We start from the raw sequence: 21,039 nt of genomic DNA on the forward strand, positions 1-21,039 counted from the left end.
TAATCAAATGAGATGAAAAGACTAGCTTTAGATATGTTAACATGGAGAGGTGTATCAAACATGTTTATGGACTGATAACTGAATATTACACACAAAAAATAAAACTTGCACATTTGAATATAGTATTGCAAATTCAGGCTATTCTTGTTTTCAAATCTTTCCTTCCTTCTTTCTTTCTTTCTTTCCTACTCTCTTCTGTTTTTCCTTTATTTCTCAGTAAAAACCTACTCTCCATTGGTTGAGTGGATGAGAGCAAATTTTTAGGGCTGCACACTTAATGAGAATTGTGAAATACATATGGTATAAACTTGAGTGTGGAGAAAAGCGAGATAATGATGATTACAAGACCATGATGAATTCTAAAGATTGGTGGGCACTGTGTGAGGCATACTTCCCTGTCATATAGCATTGTAACATTTACATCACCTTATAGTGCATTACCCAGAATTTTATTTTATTTTATTTGATTTTCTTCTTCAATCGATAATAGACTCTTACATATAGCAAGCCTCAGTTTGCAGAACAAGAACAACAAAGCTCCTGACCAGATGCAACCCAGCCATGCTCAGGTTGATCCAACAAATGTACGATGATCGTGAGCGCACGTTTTGAAATATTTTCCATTATTCAAAGGACAACTGTCAAACTAATTAAATAGGTGATTATCAGAAAGCTATTGACCAGTTAACTGAACAATCATTTCTGCATTTGTATAACCAAAAACATGAGTATTATGAAGATAACAAAGAAATCTATTGCTGTATTTATTGAGGTGACAATTACATGAACTTCCAAATAATCAGAAATAAACCTAAGCTCACCTGCACCCAACATAACACTAGGATTGCTTGTATTGGTGCATGACGTGATTGCTGCAATGACAACTGACCCATGCCTCAAAACATACTCTTGATTGTCAAAGATAAATGGAGCCGATGCTCCTAGCTTGTCAGAGGAGAGGCCAAATCCTTTGAACCCAACCTGAAATAAAGATGAAAAAAAAATCTGACATTAAACAAGTCCATTAGCAGAAAGCACAAACAGTTTCAGAAGCCACCAGACCATAGTTCACTTTATAACACCAAGAAAAATTAAAAATTATTTCAATTTAAATAAGGCTGTACGCAGAATGCTTTTTGGACAGGGATAGGATTTTTCAGAGGGGGGATATTCAAAAACAAAAGCTACAGGAGCAATAAAAAAACCTTGTAAATGGAGTCGGATGTGAATAAGGTATCTCCGCCTGTCGTAAGTGGTGACTTAAAGGGGGACCTTGGGCTCTCGGTTTGGGAGCATGAGCTGGCAAACACGGTTCATCTAGCTGATCTGGCATTGGTTCCACTTACTTTTGTCAGGCTCCTCATTTTCATCTTTCCTATCCAGCTACCCTTGGTCAACTTGTTTTCTTCTGTCCCTGAAGTTATCAGATTTGCAAGTCCTAGGGAGTTTTTTATTTTTACTCCTGCGTGGACCTTCCCTTTCTTTTGCTGATACCTTCATTCTTTGAAGGTCAGGCATCTTCCTTAATTATGGCCATGGCCGTTTCCTTCCCACTCCTAGGCCTTTCCTATCCATTCGTTGCCATAAGACCTATCTGTGTCGGTGCGACGTAAAACAAATTGTAAATATTATAATAATAATAATAATAATAATAATAATAATAATAATAATAATAATAATGGTGAATGGCCTCCAGAGAGACCCGGTGCACATCTTTCGAGATGACACCCTGTACCTCCTCGCCCAAGAAGTAGAAGTACAGATCACTCCAAACTGTAGGAAGTGAAAAAGGGAAGCTCAAAATACTTATAATTTTTTAAAAGCTAATTTTGAACACTTGTTCACAGGACTAAGATATCTTATTCGGGAAGACCTGTATGAATGCACTGATACAGACAAAAATTCTAAAATTTATGCATTATTAAATTGTTCCTAAAAGGGCTCGTGGAAAGTCAGGACATATCCAATTTGGTTCACAGAGAGCATAAAACAAAAACTGAAAGAATATTACCGAAAACGGAAGTATATTCCAGAATATTACAATAGGCAATTTAAAACGCCAAGTTCCGAAACTAAGCCTGCAATTAAATCCTCATATAACGATTATATAAAAACTGTAGAGTAGGATATTGGTACATTTTAGACGCGGGTTAAGAATAAAAGAAAAAACAACAATAATCGCAATACCTATGAATACGACTGTAAATTATTAGACAATGATAGAAACATTGAGGAAGGGACTGCAACGGACTTTCAGTCTGTATATTCTCAAGAAAGAGCTCAGTATAACATTCCATGGGTTCCACCGGGAACCACTGGCATTATCCACACTGACAGCATTACTGCAGATGATGCTGAACTAGCGTTAAGAAAGCTCAAGCCAAACCGCGGGACCAGATCAGATACCGCCGTATGTTATAAAAGGTTGAAAAGATGTACTGAAATATCCTCTCCTCTTCAATTGTAACTTAATTCTCAAAACATCCATATTTCCCTCAGTATGGAAACTGTCCCGAGTATGTCCGTGTTTAAATCGGGTAATGCAATGTTAATAAAAAAACTACGGACCAATATAAATTCTTTCAGCTATAGCCAAGGTTTTCGAATTTATATTATTTCACCGACTCACAGTCTATACAAAACCTTTTATTTCGGGGCGATCTACAGTTACAAATCTCGTAAATTTTACGCAATCAATGTCGGCAGAACTTGATAGAGGTGCCCAGATAGATGCAATGTTTACTGACTTCAAAAGGGCCTTTGAAAAAAATTGACCACGACATACTCTTTAAAAAAAAGCTTGGATTATATTGCCCACTACCATGTCTTTTCAGCTCCTACAAAAGATAGAAAACAGTATGTTATTTATCAAAGAAACTCTCCAGAGAATACCCTGCATATTCAGGAATAGTCCAGGGATCTAATCTAGCGCCGTGGATGTTTGTGGCACTGATCAATGACTTACCTGAACGAACAAAATTCTTGGAGTGTCTCAACGCCGACAACTTTAAGATATTCAAATCCATTGTCACCATTAACGACTGCAAACTTCTCCAGGCTAACTTAAGTAACTTAATACATTGGACGACTGAAAATCAATTAGATTTAAACGTAGAGAAATGTGTATCGATGTCGTTCACCCGAAATAAAATATGTATTTCCTCTAACTATAAAGTAGGTTACGATGATCTGAAACCAGTAAATGATGTTAAAGACCTCAGGATATTATTAGACCAAGAACTCACCTTCACACCACATAGAATAATAATAACAATAATAATTGTACCGGTTGGTACACCTCTACGCCGCACTTTTGAATTTTCCGCCTTAAAGTACTCCCCCTACAGCAGAAACTCTGAACTTTAAAAACTGAATTATCTCAACAGTTTCTCAGAAGATGTCACTGTGTTAATTTCGAACTGCTTTTGTTTACTAATTATCAAGAAGTGTGGACATTCTCTGATAGATGTGTCTACAAAACTATGACCATGCACCCTGGTGCGAAGTGGTAGAAATTTATTTGAAGAAATTTTGTATTCATAAGTTTGTTCTTTACTAAATTTCGTTCTTACATTTGTGGGTTGGCAATATAAATATTTTCTTTCCGCCAGTTTTGAAGTTAGCCAATCAATAACTTCTGTCATTAATTTTCAGCCAATCGTGTCTTTTCTTCTCCAATTTTGATGTCTAAATTTTTGTCAGCCAATAAACGCTGTGGGTGTGTCTTAATTATTCATGAAAGGTCTCGAATCTTCCACGAGGGTATAAAACTGCTGATTTTCACAGCTCTTGGCCACTTCAATAACATCTAGCCTAGTGTATGGAAGTATAGCAGGGGGCGGTTAGCGCCTCCTCCTTCGGGCAACAGCTCTTCAACAAAGGTAATGGCCGTTTAACATCTTTATTTCTTGCTAGCTCAGCAGTTTAACCCTCGGGGAAGGTACGAAACCTTTTCAATGTAACCTACCTGTCTAAAAATTTAACTTAGTGCCGGCTTATGTAAAATTTTCTTATTACTTTAACTGTAAATTAGGGATAGAGAGTGCTTTACCCTCTCGAGCTCCCCTTCGTTTTTGATTTGAGGTGACTACGTTTTCATAACCGATTTACTTCTCTTCTTAAGGTGTTAAAATTTTTTTTCTTATACGAGTCAGCTCCCTAGTTTGGGAATAGCCCCTGTATCATCGGCCTAGTGCCCCTTAGGTTTTATAAGGTTTCATGTAGGAGTGCAAGCAACGCCTCCATTCATCTTGGTATTTTGGGCCATTTAATTAATCTGTTCTTTTCCACTGAGACCCAGTAGGTTGGGTACGAGACATCCCCGTTTCATTTGATGTAAGCAGTGCCTTGATGGCAATTTAGTGTAATAGTCTGGTATTGCCTTTAATAGGCTTGAAAAATTGAAAGCAGCTCAGCTCTTTCTTATGTTTGAAAAGTGCCTCTGGGAGGCTTGAGGGTAAAAGGTGGGAGCAAGTGCTCCGTACAATAAGGGGATTTCTGCCCTTTGGTAATATGTGGTTGTGAGCTGAGAGCTCAGGAATTGTAAAAGGTGGGGCTTGAAGCCCAGATCGTTAAAATATCTCTATATCTTGGATTTCCTGGTCTTGTACCTAATTTGTTAACTTCTTGTTATTTGTTGTATGTTCAAATTCTATATCAAATCTGTTAAGTTTGGCTGTTTTGAAAATATAACCGTTAATGAAATTTTAATTCATTTCTCGGTTTTGTAGTTAGACCCATTCCAGCCCGCACCTTCTTTCACCTCTGCTGTTCCACGGGTAACCCCATAATAATAATAATAATAATAATAATAATAATAATAATAATAATAATAATAATAATAATGGCTTTACGTCCCATTAACTACTTTTGCGGTTTTCAGAGATGCCGAGGAGCCGGACTTTTGTCCCGCAGGCGTTCTTTCACGTGCCAGTAAATCTACCGACACGAGGCTGACGTACTTGAGCACTTTCAAATACCACCAAATATGAACCTGCCAAGTTAGGGTCAGAAGACCAGCGCCTCAACCGTCTGAGCCACTCAGCCCGGTACCCCACAAATACAAAAGGTAGTTGCTGAGTCATACGCCTACGGACATTAAGATTTGAGATGATGAATGTCAACCCCTCTAAACGCCTAAAATAAATCTCTCTCCCTCTCCCCCTCTCTCTCTCCCTCGTCAGGCCCAAAGTAGAATACGCAAGCATTGAAAGGAATCCAGGAAACAAAATATATATTGCAAAGATCGAAAAAAATCCAAAAGATATTTAAAATAATGAACGTGGGTTTTCGGGGCTCATAGTATTAACGTAAATAAATAAATAAATGGTGCGTAGAGGCACGCGGCTGTGAGCTTGCATCCGGGAGATAGTAGGTTCGAGTCCCACTATCGGCAGCCCTGAAAATGGTTTTACGTGGTTTCCCATTTTCACACCCGGTAAATGCTGGGGCTGTACCTTAATTAAGGCCACGGTCGCTTCCTTCCAACTCCTAGGCCTTTCCTATCCCATCGTCGCCATAAGACCTATCTGTGTCGGTGCGACGTAAAGCCCCTAGCAAAAAAATAAATAAATAAATAAATGAATACTGGATTAAACTCATTCATTTATTTATTTACGTTAGATATTTAAAATACTTACATTTCAAAAAAAACGGTAATTATTCCCACATAGCATACAACGAACTTCTCCTAAATTTTGAAACAGGAAGCTTGGAACTGAGTAGACAAAAGGATGACATTCAGTTTCTGTTCAAAACTGTAAATTCTATTATGGACATCCCTGACTGTTTATGCATCTTGAGCGTTCACGTGCCCCGCTTCAATGCGATGTAACTGTTCAGAATAAAAGAGTCAGAACAACCACTTAGAAAAATTCCCCACTCTACAACAGTGCAGCTCAGAAAAATAATTCTTTAGACCTGTTTCTATAACCATTCACATTACTGTGAGAACTCTCTAAATAACTTGTAATGCTGATTTGATTTTAAACATTCTACATTAAATCTGACGCAAGTGTGATAATAAACAAATATAGCTTGAAAACAATATTATCTCGCCCATGGGTAAATAATGCAAGTACCGGTATCGAGCTCGAATTACTATTATCATTATTTTATGATTATGATTATTATTATTATTATTATTATTATTATTATTACTTTGATGTATGGTTATGAAGTGTTATATCCAGTTAGTATTTGTATTATTATTAATAATACACCATATGTACATACGATACGATTGCGTTGTTTGTGAGGTTATGTCATGAAACATGCACTGTGTATAGACATTCATATCAGTTCATTTAATGTAAGAACCTGTATATAATTTATTATTACCTGTATATGATGTGTAATCTGCTACAGAATGATGAAACACACTGCAACTTCCAAAATGGCACTAGATCATGGTAGAACATTCTGTACCGTACATTATAACCATGTTGTTACACTCGAGAATTAATAGAAGGTATTTTGGTAAAGAATCTTTCTAGAAGCCTGGCCAAGCACGTAGATAAGGAAGTGGTCTTGATGGTAATGACGAGTTATTGTTCAGTAGAGTTACGAGTTAACAGGTTATACTTGTGACCACATGTGACATGCTTGTTCGTGGGATGTCGGCACAGCTTCGACAAATTCCGTGCGGTTTCCATACCAACAGATAGCCTAAACGACGCAAACGACGTGCTTCTCATGAAGTAGGATTATAGTAACAACACTCTGCAACACTCATTTTCTTTGTTATAAGCCACCAATACAGTACACGCACGTATGTCAATCTCTCTGCACTATACCGGTACTAAAATTTATATCCAGAAATGGAGTAGAGCAAGAAGATTACTCTGGACTTAATGATATAATAGAAAGGCCTTGTTTGTGGGTTGTCTAATCAAAGGAATACAGTGTAACAGTTCAAATCCCGTTACAAGGTAATATCTGTATTTTATTATTATTATTATTATTATTATTATTATTATTATTATTATTATTATTATTATTTTATCTGTGATATCATTACTATTATTGTAATTATCATTCTTATTCAATTCAATTTTGCAATGCTTGTCGCTTGCAGGATTGTACTTAGATGTATACATATATACGTATGTGTAGAATAACACTCAAGATATGTACAGTGAGAATTGTTATATATCAGATGTTGAGTGTGACATCGTTACATTGTGCAATACTGCTGGTGATTCTGTCAAGTCATCGCCACGTCATGGCTACGTCATCGGGAGCATTTAGCAATGCGCTCAGATACTCAGCCGCCCCAGGGGATTTCATCATTACATGTAATACTTGTCGAGTATGTGGGAGTAGGTCATTGTTATTTCTGGAGATTACGTAGGTGTGCCATGCTGTACCTATATAAGGTGGGTGCATATTGTAGCGTCAGTCATTAGTTAAACGGAAGCTGAACAGTGAAGAAGTCAAATGGATAAGTGAACAGTCATTATTCTACTGGAAGCAAAGACCACAGTTGGTCATTGTGTGAACGAGATGAAGAAGACTCAATGAGCCATTAGTTGTTGGTCATTGAGAGAGTGAGGCCAAAGCTGGGTCACCTAGTTGAAGATATGGATGCAAAGGCTTACCATGGAGTCACAGAGGGACACACTTGCATAGAAGTGATACCATACAGATTTACCAAGAAATCATATGATATGGAGAAGAAGCAGTCATATGGATACATCGCTAAATTAGGCGTGACACATCTACAGTAAACACCAGATTTAAGGAATACGTCGTAATTACACTCAAAGTGTTGAAGGTACAGTCAAGTGAAACAGTGAGGGATATATTTTGTATAAATTGTTAAATGTCCGGTCAAGAAGAATTGAAATTCATGCCTAGTTTCTTTCAGTTGCAATGTCATAATTTCATATTCTCATCTGTTTTATCGCAACAAGACTCACCATTTTTTATATATTATTTAAAGAATATATTTTGTTCTATCAAACGAATTCATAGTTTTATTTCAATGACAGTAAAATATCTTAACCTGAAAATTAATGGGGAAACCGAACGCCAATCTCCTTTTCCCAGAACTTATATGGTATGTTGTCAAAAGTAAGCTTATTACCCCACACTCTGTTAGCTATTAGTATTAAAAATGTTTCTCAACAGAGATAAACCGAAGAAAGCTGACAGTTCCCAGGAACTCAAAATTATCTATGATTGTTCCCACGAGTGCATCGAAAAAGAACTAACATCCCTCCGCTTCCAGTACAGTCAAGAAATACAAAAAAGTTCAGAAAAGTCGGAAGTCGGGGGCGGGAGCGGGAGAAGTTTATACTTTAAAGTGGTTTGCTTTTGAAGCAATGAGCAGGATGGGGGGAGGAAATATGCCTAATAAAACCCTGGAAATAACAAAGGCCAAATCCTTCATCAGTTTTTTCTTTTTGCTAGTGGCTTTACGTCGCACCGACACAGATAGGTCTTATGGCGACGATGAGATAGGAAAGGCCTAGGATTTGGAAGGAAGCGACCGTGGCATTAATTATGGTACAGCCCCAGCATTTGCCTGGTGCGAAAATGGGAAACCACGGAAAACCATCTTCAGAGCTGCCAGCAGTGGGATTCGAACCCATTATCTCCCGGATGCAAGCTCACAACCGCGTGCCCCTAACCGCACGGCCAACTCGCCCGGTAATCTTCTTCATCTGAGTCCATTGTCCTTGTTTGAAAATACTAGACACCACCTAAATGTATTACCACAAATTGATATAATGAACTACCTGTATACAGACAAAGGGAGTCAAGTTTATCATATTTATTAAGTTTGGACACAATGTTAAATGAAACAGTATTCAACATTTAATATGTTGATGGTGTCACCAGTTAACATTTAGCACTTTTAAAATTAAACATGTTACAATTGACACGTATATTGTGATTGTGTCTCCCAATTGACTTTGCATGTTAACTCAGAATGTTGAGGTTAACACTTTTAACATGTTGGCGTGTTTTCCGCTCCAAAGTGGAAAACATGTCAATTCGTTGTTCGTGAGATGTCGGCACAGCTTCGACAACTTCCGTGCTGTTTCCATACCAACAGACAGCCTAAACGACGCAAGCGACGTGCTTCTCGTGATGTAGGATAATAGTTACAGCACTCATTCTCTATGTTAAAGCTACAAATAAAGAACGCGCACGTATGTCATTCTCTCTGCACTATACCGGTACTAAAATTTCTAGTCAGAAATGGAGTGGAGCAAAGAGATTACTCTGGACCTAATTAATGATATAATAGAAAGGCCTTGTTTGTGGGATGTCTTATCAAAAGAATACAGAGATAAAGCGAAGAAAGCAGACAGTTTCCAGGAACTCGAAATTATCTATAACTGTTCCCGCAAGTGCATCGAAGAAAAACTAGCGTCCATCCACTCCCAGTACAGTCGAGAATTGCAAAAAGTTCAGAAAAGTCGAAAGTCGGGGGCGGAAGCAGACGAAGTTTATACTTCAAAGTGGAAAATTTCTAGTCAGAAATGGAGTGGAGCAAAGAGATTACTCTGGACCTAATTAATGATATAATAGAAAGGCCTTGTTTGTGGGATGTCTTATCAAAAGAATACAGAGATAAAGCGAAGAAAGCAGACAGTTTCCAGGAACTCGAAATTATCTATAACTGTTCCCGCAAGTGCATCGAAGAAAAACTAGCGTCCATCCACTCCCAGTACAGTCGAGAATTGCAAAAAGTTCAGAAAAGTCGAAAGTCGGGGGCGGAAGCAGACGAAGTTTATACTTCAAAGTGGTTTGTTTTTGAAGCAATGAGCAGGATGAGGGGAGGAAATATGCCTAATAAAACCATTTCTAAATCGTAACAAGAAGCAACAGTGGCAATAACAAAGGCCAAATCCTCTTCATCTTTTTCTTATTGCTAGTGGCTTTATGTCGCACCTAGACAGATATGTCTTACGGCGACGATGAGATAGGAAAGGCCTAGGATTTGGAAGGAAGCGACCGTGGCATTAAGGTACAGCCCCAGCATTTGCCTGGTGTGAACATGGGAAACCACGGAAAAACATCTTCAGTGCTGCCGGCAGTGGGATTCGAACCCACTATCTCCCGGATGCAAGCTCACAGCCGCGTGCCCCTAACCGCACGGCGAACTCGCCCGGTAATCCTCTTCATTTGAGCCCATTGCCCTTGTTTGAAAATACTAGACACCACCTAAATGTATTACCACACATTGATGTAATGAACTACTTGTATACAGACAAAGGAAGTCAAGTTTAACATGTTTATTAAGTGTGGACACAATGTTAAATGAAAAAGTATTCAACATTTAATATGTTGATGGTGTTACCAGTAAACATTTAACATGTTGTCGTTAAATGTTAATCAGTGGAGACCGGCCTTAAGGTTGCAATATCCATGTAGAGTGATAGGCAATTGTGAAAACGGCGGTTTGTGATGTAAGTGTATTGTTTGTGACAGCAGTGATTAAGGTTATGTGTGTGTTTAATTTGTAATTAGATGTGAATAACTGTACCGACAGCATTTCGTGCGCATCTTTGTGGATACCTACCGTAAGCACTATCCCGTAAATGTAATAATAGGTGTTAGAACTAGAAGAAAATAAGTCTAGACATGAAATTTTGTTTTTATTTTTTATTTTACTCTTTCTTGTAAAGTTTAAATTAGATTAGATATGAAGTAGTATTTCTTTCCCACTGTAAGTATAATATTAGATTAGTTCAGATTTTAGGTTATTAGACTAATTTTGATACGAAATTATGTTTTTATCTACTTATTTCTTGTGCGGATTAGGTATGAAATATTATTTCTTTCTCATTGTAAATATAATATTAGAATAGTTTAAATATTAGATTATTAGACAGTTTCGAAACACTGAAAAATAAACACATGTAAACAATTGCCACTGTAATTGGGATTAGAAATCCTGTAGTGCGGAGTATATAAATAAATAAATAAATAAATAAATAAATAAATAAATAAATAAATAAATAAATAAATAAATAAATACCTAGACGACCTACGCCTCTGTGAGGATGGGTCCCTGCCAAGCCAGCACACTAACCATTTAGCCATGGAGCCGGACAAAACTCGTGCACTCGTCCCGAGTTGGCAGAGCTCTTTTCAGACACATTCCCAACGGAGGTGAGTGTCATATTAACATCGCACCAGCCCATCTGTCATTCTTAAATCTCTGGCAGTACCCAGTACCGGGAATCGAACCCAGGCCTCCGATGACGGCAACTAGCATCACTAACAGTTACACTACGAAGGCAGAGTAGATCGCAAGCGTAGTAGGCCTACCGTTCCACCAACATGACCGACCTGTCAAAGTTAGGTATGACTACTACCAGTGGTTTAGTTGGACCGGAACGAGCCGGAACGCCGTTCCGGAAAATATTTTCCCGCTTTACAATGACGTAAGATTTTTACATTCAATAAGAAAATCTTATAATCTATGCATAGCACTGAAACGTCATGGGTGTACTCCAGCGGACTAATACAGAAACTTACGGTTTTATGTTCATAAGATACGGTCGATTTCACACTCCTGGGTGGTTTTCTGGTTCTCTAATGTTGGCTACACTGCTATTGGATTCGGTGAGCGGGAAGTGAGCACAACAACCTTCTTCCACTTGTTATGTTTGTGTGAATCCAAGTGAATCCAAAATATTTACAGTAAGATGGGTAGCATCGAGCCAGAGAACTGTAAAAGCTGTCTGGGAAAACTATAGTGCAGTAGTAAAACATTTTTGTGAGCCCAAAAATGACTACCAGAGAGACTCCAAAGAAAGGGCAAAATTCCAAGGCCTAGAAAATATGTTAACATGTGTAGAATTCCTAGAAAATAGAGCAATTATGTATGATGCTCTTGTTGAGTTAGCTGATTTGTCATTAGAGTTGCAGAAAAGAGAGACAAGTCTGACAGAGGCTCAAAATGCAATCAAGCACACTATAAGAGCGTTTGAATCTATGTGTAACTCAGATCCTGGAGAATACTACAGAACAGTTCTTAAAGCAGCAGAAAACAAAATGTTTAGAAACATAGGATTACATGATTCTAAAAAAAAGTTGTCAGAAAGCAGTTTTTCAGAAGTCTTGTGAACAATTTAAACAACAGGCTTATGGAAAATGTGTCCAAATCATCTCATCTTGGTTCCAGCTCTAGTCAGCAGAGACATGAGAGGATGACAAAAGGTATGAGTGATTCAAAGGTACTATACAAAAATAACTGGCCCTCCGCTTCTACTTTGGATATATACTATGGTGATGAGAGTGTTGGCAACCTTTGTGACTTTTTCCACGTGTCAGACAAGACGAGGTACATTAATGCTTTTAGAAAGTATGTCAAGACCAAGGAAATCCCAGTGGAGCTGATGCCTTTAATCAAGACTGTACAGACCATTCCCATCTCTTCAACAGAAGCTGAAGGAGCTTTCAGTACCATGAATGAGATCCTCACCGAAAAGAGAAATAGGCTGCTGGATGAAAGATCAAGCGGTCTTATTTTCATAAGCAGCGTTGGACATCCTGTGCATATATTTAACCCACATCCATATGTCAAGTCATGGCTACGAAAGGGGAGACTTTTAGCTGATGAAACAACTAATCGGAAACATGAGGCCGCTGATTTTGACACCCAATACGAGTTCATTTGTAAATTGCTAAGGTGAGTTCCTGTAAATATTTCGTTACAACTAAATCACTGCCCCTAATACTAATACTACTACTAGTAGTAGTAAATCAAATTGGGTGCTTCCGTCCACGATGACGGAAAATTTCAACTGCTACTCTAAGGATAGCTGTTGGCCTTGTCTTTCTATACTCTCACTCCCGGCACCTGAGGCCGATCATTATGGCTACAAACAGGCAATTAGCACATTAAGAAGCAGTCTCCTCAAACGCATATATGGGGATGATGACCAAAGATAACTATAAGAAATTCTAAAACCAATCAACAATAAAAATGTTAGGACCATCTCAGGCCCGGTCTTGAACGCCAAGAACGTCCGAGAGGATTCATCGTGCCGACCACACGACACATCGTAATCTACAGGCCTTCGGGCTGAGTAGCGGTCGCTTGGTAGGCCAAGGTGCTTCGGGACTGTTGTGCCATACGGTTTGGGTTTGATAACCTCAGAAAATTGCTGAAACGATATGATCAAGCTCGGAACTGAGACATCCAAATGAATAAAATAGTGCAGACGTCATTAATCGTGAACAAATGTGACTGAAGTTGCATTCCAAGGATAAGGTAAATACAGTACGACTTTCATAGCTAAAAGAAGCATTTAATGTGTATATGTGCTCGCAGGTATTCTATGAACTTGATAACCAATGAAATGAAGTACGCCAACTCCAATGTCAGCAAAACAAACCAAACGGATTCCCTAGGACGTGAAAAAAATCACAAAACACAGATCATGGTAGGGGAAAAAATTAAAGCCGTTTATTTCGTTTCGTATGACACAGGTACAAAAGAGTATTACATCTGGTATTCCGGGTGTGAAAGTTTTAAAGAAAATGTGTTGGGCTACAGTACTGTTTTTCAGGTTAATACTTATGTCCTTGTGTCTGTATGTTACGGTGAAATTAATAATATTATTATTAATAATAATATAATCAAATTTTAAAATGCGAGGGGTTTGTATTCAGGAATCAAATTTATACTGGCATTAAGCCATCTCAAACGTCAGTTTCTGACAGGGAAACATATTGTCCAAAAATGAACAGTAATTTACATTAGAGTATTATTAGTGGCTGCAATGGCTGCGAACAAAAGACTAAAAAGTAAACATGATAAAGGAAGAGTGAGAAAAGGAATGAAAAATATACTGAAACCTGGAAGACCATTTATTTACCTTTAAATGTACACTTCAATTGTGACTATAAATATGGAATTTTTGAACCTTGGCAACTGCCCTATCGTAATCTACCTGTGCATGCTTGTAACAGTCATGAATCAATTTAATAAAGTAGGCTACAGTTCACTGTAAATGATTGCATTTGACTGTCCTATGACTGTGTGGCCCTGGCTGAAAACGCACGGAGATAATTAAATACCTGCCTAGTAAAAACTTTGACCCTGTGCTTTGTAAATGGTCATTGCGAAAGCAAGACGTAACGGGAACAGCCTCCCTTTGAATTTGAAAGGCCAATCCTAGGTAAATTACTTGATTCTTGGAAGCATCTGTAATGACTTCTAATTTTATAGTTTTGCCATACATCGTTTGTTAGAACAACATGGAGCAAAAATTTACATTCTGGTGATAACTTGATTTCACAGAACATTATGAACATTAGCTTTCTGAAGACGAAATTGATGTCAGTAGGTATTTCAACAGAATTGAATGCCAGATTGGTAATACAAAGCTGGAATAGAAAATTTCAAGCATTTAGGATGTGTGTTCTTCCAGTGTAGTAATATAGTAAGTGAGATTGAATCAAGGTGGAGCAAGGCTAATGCAGTGAGCTCGCAGTTGCGATCAACAGTATTCTGTAAGAAGGAAGTCAGCTCCCGGACAGAACTATCTCTACATCGGTCAGTTTTCATACCAATTTTGCTTCACAGGAGGGAAAGCTGGGTGGACTCAGGATATCTTATTCATAAGTTTGAAGTAACAGACATGAAAGTAGCGAGAATGATTGCTGGTACAAACAAGTGGGAACAATTTCAGGAAGGTGAGGAGATAAAGGCTAAGCTGGGAATGAACTCGATGGATGAAGCTGCACGCATAAACCGGTTTCGGTGGTGGGGTCATGTGAGGCGAATGGAGGAGGATAGGTTACCTAGGAGAATGGACTCTGTTATGGAGGGTAACAGAAGTAGAAGGAGATCAAGATGAAGACTGTTAGACTCAGTTTCTAACGATTTAAAGATGAGGTATAGAACTAAATGAAGACACAGTATTGGTTACAAATAGAGGATTGTGGTGACATTTAGTAAATTCACAGAGACTTGCAGGCTGAACGCTGAAATGCATAACGGTCTATAATAATGTATGATGTATCTATCGGATTAACATAGAAAAATCTGCATAGACAACTTTCACGGAGCTCTCTATCGTGCTGGCATAGAAAGATCAACAGAGACAACTTTCATAGAGTCATCTATCAACCTAAAATAAAATTAACTGCAATGACCTAGACATCATATTATTTGAATAAATGGCTATTTTACGAAAATAAAGGAATTAATTAAAGAAATAGTATTACGATTGAAGCCCTCAACGGCTCTACAGTGGAGAAGTTGGACTTTGGTACAGTGTGAGATGACTGAGGACGCAGCTCAGTACTCAGGTATTGCGTTCCTCTAACTACTTTTTTACGGTTTTCGGAGACGCTGAGGTGCTGGAATTCAGCCACGCAGGAGTTCTTTTACGTGCCACGAGGCTGACATATTTGAGCTCCTTTACGCACCACCGGACTGAGCTAGGATTGAATCTGTCAAGTTTAGGTCAGAAGGCCTGCTCCTCAACAATCTGAGCCACTCAGCCTGGCTACTCAGGGATTAATATGAGTACAATATATCAAGACTAGCTATAGTGTCTGCTCCCGTATTGGGCGGCTTGTTGACCAGCGTCTGAACCCAGGTTAGGGTCCGTTGTTCACACATGCTCCAGATCTTACCAATCTCGTTCTATTCTTTGGCGAGGCCCTAGGGTCACACCCTGCTGACGATTATTGTCATACTAACTACCACGATGGGAAAACGTAAATGGGAAGATGCTACCCCAGCCGGTAAAATCCGGAGCAGGTCACCATCTGGTCTGAAGAGGGTGTTGTATTCTGGAGGCCTGTAAAAAAAATGTCGGAATCAGGCGGAGGATCCCTCACCGCGTAGATTAGGACAAAGAAGAAACATTTCTTTGAGGCGATGAACGTGAACACACTCTTCAGAGTTGGTAATATACGTAGATAGAGGTGGTTACGGTATTGGAGAAATATCAAATCAAGATCCTTGCAGTACAACAGACAAGATTTCTTTCAGATCAAATATTTACAACGGGTAACTACAGGATACTAAAAGGATTACCGGCTATCAGGGAATATAGAGCAGGGTGATAAAATAAAATAACCACCAATTTAAGGAACTGCCTCCTTTGTTTATAAATCAATCACAGATGCCATTATTGAATTTACAGCATCATCCCTGAGACTTTCCGTCTTAACTCTGAAGAATGGAAATAAGTCGTGCGCGATTTTTATGACATTATGAGCATGTCTCGACAAATGAAGACAACAAAAAGAGCACTGACAAAGTCGATTAATTCTGGTCTTTGCTTGAAAGAGTTGTTAGAAATACCTTATATGATTAAGGCCTCTCGTCCTTTGGATGCGTAATCATGCGACAAATAGCGATGAAGTGTCGCCTGTATACGCACGACAACGCAGGACTGTTCCAAACAGATGGAGGGAGATGGGAGCTCGTCCACTGCAAGTGGGTTGGTAGTACGTATACGTGCGACGCCGCATTACATCCAGTCCAGTTTGGATTTTCTGTGCGACAACACACGACACCAAAGGATTGTGAGAAACTCATTAATTTAATTCAAGAACGAAAATATCTGTGGGACAAGAAGGAACCTCAGTATCACATGAGGAATGTGCAATTGAAGTTGTGGAAGGAAGTTGCACTTGAAATGGAAAAATCAGGTGCATTATATTATGTAATTACCATGTTATTAATTTCATATTTACATTTATTTACATTATTGTGTTTGTATTTAACAACTCTGATTCAAGTAGGCTTGCAGCTGGGATCATATATTTCCGACCTCAGATTAACAGTTTTTGTTAACATTCATGATCATTATGGATTATTAGCAAAATAGGTTTTTAATTTTTCCCTCACATCAGTAGCTTTAAGAATGCTCCTATTCTCACCCCTGCTACCAAACCTAGAGTGGTGTTTAGTCGATTATGTTGAAGGATGTATTTCTGGTTAGCCTTCTCTGTCTATTATCACATTGTGTAATAAACAAATACATTTCACAATGTTTTCTGCTCTCTCGGGGTAACTTCTGTTGCTTTCATTAATATGCGCCATTTCTTGCTTATTGTACCGAAGGCACGCTCGACCACTTGCCTTGCATGCGATAAACGTTTATTAAACATGTCTTGTTCGGGTGTTAAATGTCTCATAGGATAAGGGCGCATCAAATAGGGTTTTAGGGGTATCCTCCGTCCCCTATCAGAAAATGTGGTACAGTTACATCACTACCAGGAAGTTCTTTCAAGCATTTCACCTTTAACGCACCATGATCCAGCTGTTTATTCAAGTTTGAGTACCCGAAAATCCCACTATCACTGTTTTTCACAGGCCCCTATATCAATACAAATGAATTTGTAGTCTGCTCCTACCACTGCTTGCAGTACGATAGAGAAAAATGTTTTGTAGTTGTAATACATACTTCCAGACTGCTTCGGACACTTGATTCTTATGTGTTTACCGTCCATACACCCAACACAATTAGGACATTTCCATTTTTTTCCAAAACTGTGATTCAATTTCATCAATTTGCTCGCCAGAAGGGAATGGGATGTGGTCACTGTGTAATGTTTCCCACAACACAGAACACTTTCCGTGAATAATTCTTCCGACTGTAGCATCTGATATCCGATAAGAATAACCCAGTGCTTTGAAAGATGAACCAGTTGCTAAGTATCTGCAAAATACAAAGCACGTGGTTATGTTGTAATAAAATGCATCCACAGTGAACTAGTTACAAAAAAAATTAATTTAAAAACTTAACGGCTATTATTTAAAAGTTAGTATGTTCAATGTTTTCATTGTTTTTTTTTGTTGTGATATAATGAAATTGATTTATTTGATTTTCTTTGTGTCGATGATTAGCATAGAAGTTTGAATTGTAGTAAAGTAAATTTCAGGACCTCAAAGGATCTGTTACAACAGTTCCTTATCTTTTCACATGACTGTTGTATAATTTCGCTGCGTTTTCCTTTCTATTGCAGATGAGGAACTTAAGAAAATATGGAGGAATCTCAGGGATTCGTTTAGGAGAGAATTGAAAAAAAATGAACGAAACAAAATCTGGCAGTGGTAGAGAATCGTCAAATACATGGGGGCTTTCTTCAACCAAATGACTTTTCTTACTCATACTATGCAACCAAAAAGCATGTAAAGCAGCGTTCCTGATATTACAAATAACACAATAGATGAAATGTTCGACGGTTCTAGTACCTCCAACACAGCCCATACAGACTCAAATCAGGAGGATAATGCACAACCGGATGTCAATGATCGCGAAGGGTAATGTTCACAATCGAGTAAAGAAACAACCAAAATTACAGGAAATAGAACATTTCAGAGCCCTCGTAAGAAGAAAAATAAAAAATTACGACGAAAAACTTCTTGAGATTGAAAACAAGAAACTGTCTTTCTTTCTGACAAGAGCACAAAATGATGGAGACAGTGACTACCAGTTTTTGGTTAGTCTTCTTCCACATTTACGTGAAGTACCACGGGAAAACAAATTACGTATACGGATGGAATTAATGAATGTTCTCTTGGTAGAACAGGCAGAAAGACAGAGACGTAATCAATCTTCAACAGGTTCATCATCTCAATCTTCATATTGTCAAATTAATGATTTCACTTTCACTGATTCTAGCACTGCTTCATACTCTGAGAATTTTGATCCTCGGCAATAGGGCATTGGTTGTTTCAACTGTTTATTTTTCAGTGACATGCTTTCTTAATGTATTAGTTACCGCATTAATTGCATCTTGTAATGATTTATTGTATGATTCCGATTTGTAATACAGATACTTAGTTTTCTCCTGTCTTGTATACTTTTAAATTATCCCTACCTTAATGTTAGTGCTAGACGTTCTGCGGATGCAATGGTGTCCCTGAAATTACTGTACTTCTGCAGACGATCCTCCACCTTGGATAATATGTACTGAAATGTTTCTTTCCTCATCCGAAAATAACCAAAATGTTGAGCTTCATTAACTTGAAGATCGTCATATAAGTGGGAAAATTAACCAAATCGACTCCTTTTGCTTAACATTTCATTTACCCACTCCTTTTTCCTCATTCGGGTTCTTCGCCTCGCAAAGCCATCTCTAAAGCATACAGTAAAAATGCATCATCATGGAAGGCCATGATCACATCACAGAGCTAAGATTGACTCCGCTGCTATCAGACGAAAAACGCATGCAAAGGACGATGCACTGTCGTACGACACTGACCGGATTCACGTCGCGCGTACACGCTGAACGTCGCAGTCGCAGATGTACGCATCCAGTGGACGAGAAGCCTAAAATAGTAATGGGTGGCTTCAATGCGCAAGTCGGGAAGAAAAGAAAATAGTTGGCTACTTCCCTGGACACGAGAGAACCACCAAGAATGGGGAGAGGTTGATTGAAGTATGCGAAGCATTCAACCTCAAACTTATTGTGATGTTTGGGACATCACTGTATATTTTTAATTATTGAACTATATATTTAATTGATAAGATGTATATATTTAATCACTGATAGGTCATTTTTAAATTAATATATATAGGGTTTTTATCATCCATTTCAATCATCATTTCATTTCTTTGTATCGCGGCTATAACGTATTCTGAACGAACAAATTATTGGGTAAAGTATTTCAACATCACGCATATTTATAACTTGCAGTAAATTTTCCAATAGCCGTTGTGAGGTGATCAGAGTCAGCAGGCTAATTTCAGCCCAGTTCCAGGAAAAGTACGTCATCGAGGTTACGAGAGATATTACCCTCTCCACCGCATGAAGAGACAGTTGATACATTATTAACACCCACTTTTCAAACTCAGCTTCGGGACGCTTTATTTCAGCGGGAAAGTTCAGCCTATGTGAATGAACGTAATGAAGCAACGTGATGGATCCACAGCAATACATTGGAGAAGGGATGAGACCTCTAATCTTACTGGACCATGTGATATGGCTGATGGAAGGAGACTTTTGAGCCGATATATACCACCGACAAGGGCTGGAGAGGAGATTCGGACTTTCTCATTTATATTCTTATTCATACTCTTACTACGATTCTACGTCTACACATCGGAGAAGATTTTAACTTAGTTCACTTCGCATCTGAGTATATTCTACTCAAAAGTTACTCTCATTGGGACTTGTTATCTCAATGACGAGAGGTAGTCAACGGAAGACCGGTTTTGACTAGTATAGGGCAGGAGAGCTCTTATTATGAATTTAGCTACGCTACTATTCCGTAATACGGAAGAATACGAATGTATTCTCTCCATGAACATAACCCATGGTGGTTTTGCACTTAAAATTAGGACTCATTACGACTTTATGTAAGGAGTACAGTAGGAAGTGTTAAGGACAGGAAATGTAGAAGTAGGACTGGAATCCAACAACAGAGAAGGCAGCCGGTACGAGATCCACATATCATTAGCTTCAAGACAACAGAGTCTACATATGGTGAGCTTATGGCATAAGTTACTGCAAGTCTTCGCGCAACAGTTCATTTTTAAAATTAATTTCATTCAATTTTTCTTTTGCTTCCGTAAGTTCAGATGTCGTTAAACCGCCGTTACGTCACGTTTTTCATCTTAATAAATAGCTGTTCTAATTTGTATTTTATGAAATGATTATTAATGATCCTTAATTCCAAGTTAGTGTACTTAATGATTTGTGTTCCGTTCACCTCACCCCTGGGAGTTTTTTGAGTCTCATTACGCATTATTATTATTATTATTATTATTATTATTATTATTATCATTATTATTATTATTATTATTATTATTATTAATTATATACTTTTGTTTTCAAGCCATAAGCTTGAAGACTGGCGCCCTTGGGATACTGTTTCTGGAGAAACAATGACATATCATTTATTTATTTTAATATTAAAGTGACCCGCCACGTTATAAATTTGTCATACATCTGTGGGCCAAGTGGGTACGTCACATTATGTCTACTCGATTCAAAAAACAGAGAAATAAATTAATGACGTGGAGTTCACTGAATCGCAATTTTGGAGAATTTCAAATAGATTAGGTAGTCTCTTCAAGCCCGGCAGAGATTTTGAATGTA

General features: G+C 38.2%; 1 protein-coding gene across 1 annotated transcript in view; it reads right to left on the bottom strand.

Annotated features, from left to right (window-relative positions):
- The window catches only part of LOC136863926 (cytoplasmic aconitate hydratase), a 781,251-nt gene that overhangs the window by 267,966 nt on the left and 492,246 nt on the right, over window positions 1-21,039 (bottom strand). Inside the window, exon 10 of the mRNA XM_067140355.2 lies at window positions 822-981. Within this exon, the coding sequence (XP_066996456.1) occupies window positions 822-981 (160 nt within the window). The remainder of the gene's footprint in view (window positions 1-821; window positions 982-21,039) is intronic.

Source organism: Anabrus simplex, chromosome 2 (assembly GCF_040414725.1).
Source record: "Anabrus simplex isolate iqAnaSimp1 chromosome 2, ASM4041472v1, whole genome shotgun sequence".
NCBI lineage: Eukaryota > Metazoa > Arthropoda > Insecta > Orthoptera > Tettigoniidae > Anabrus > Anabrus simplex.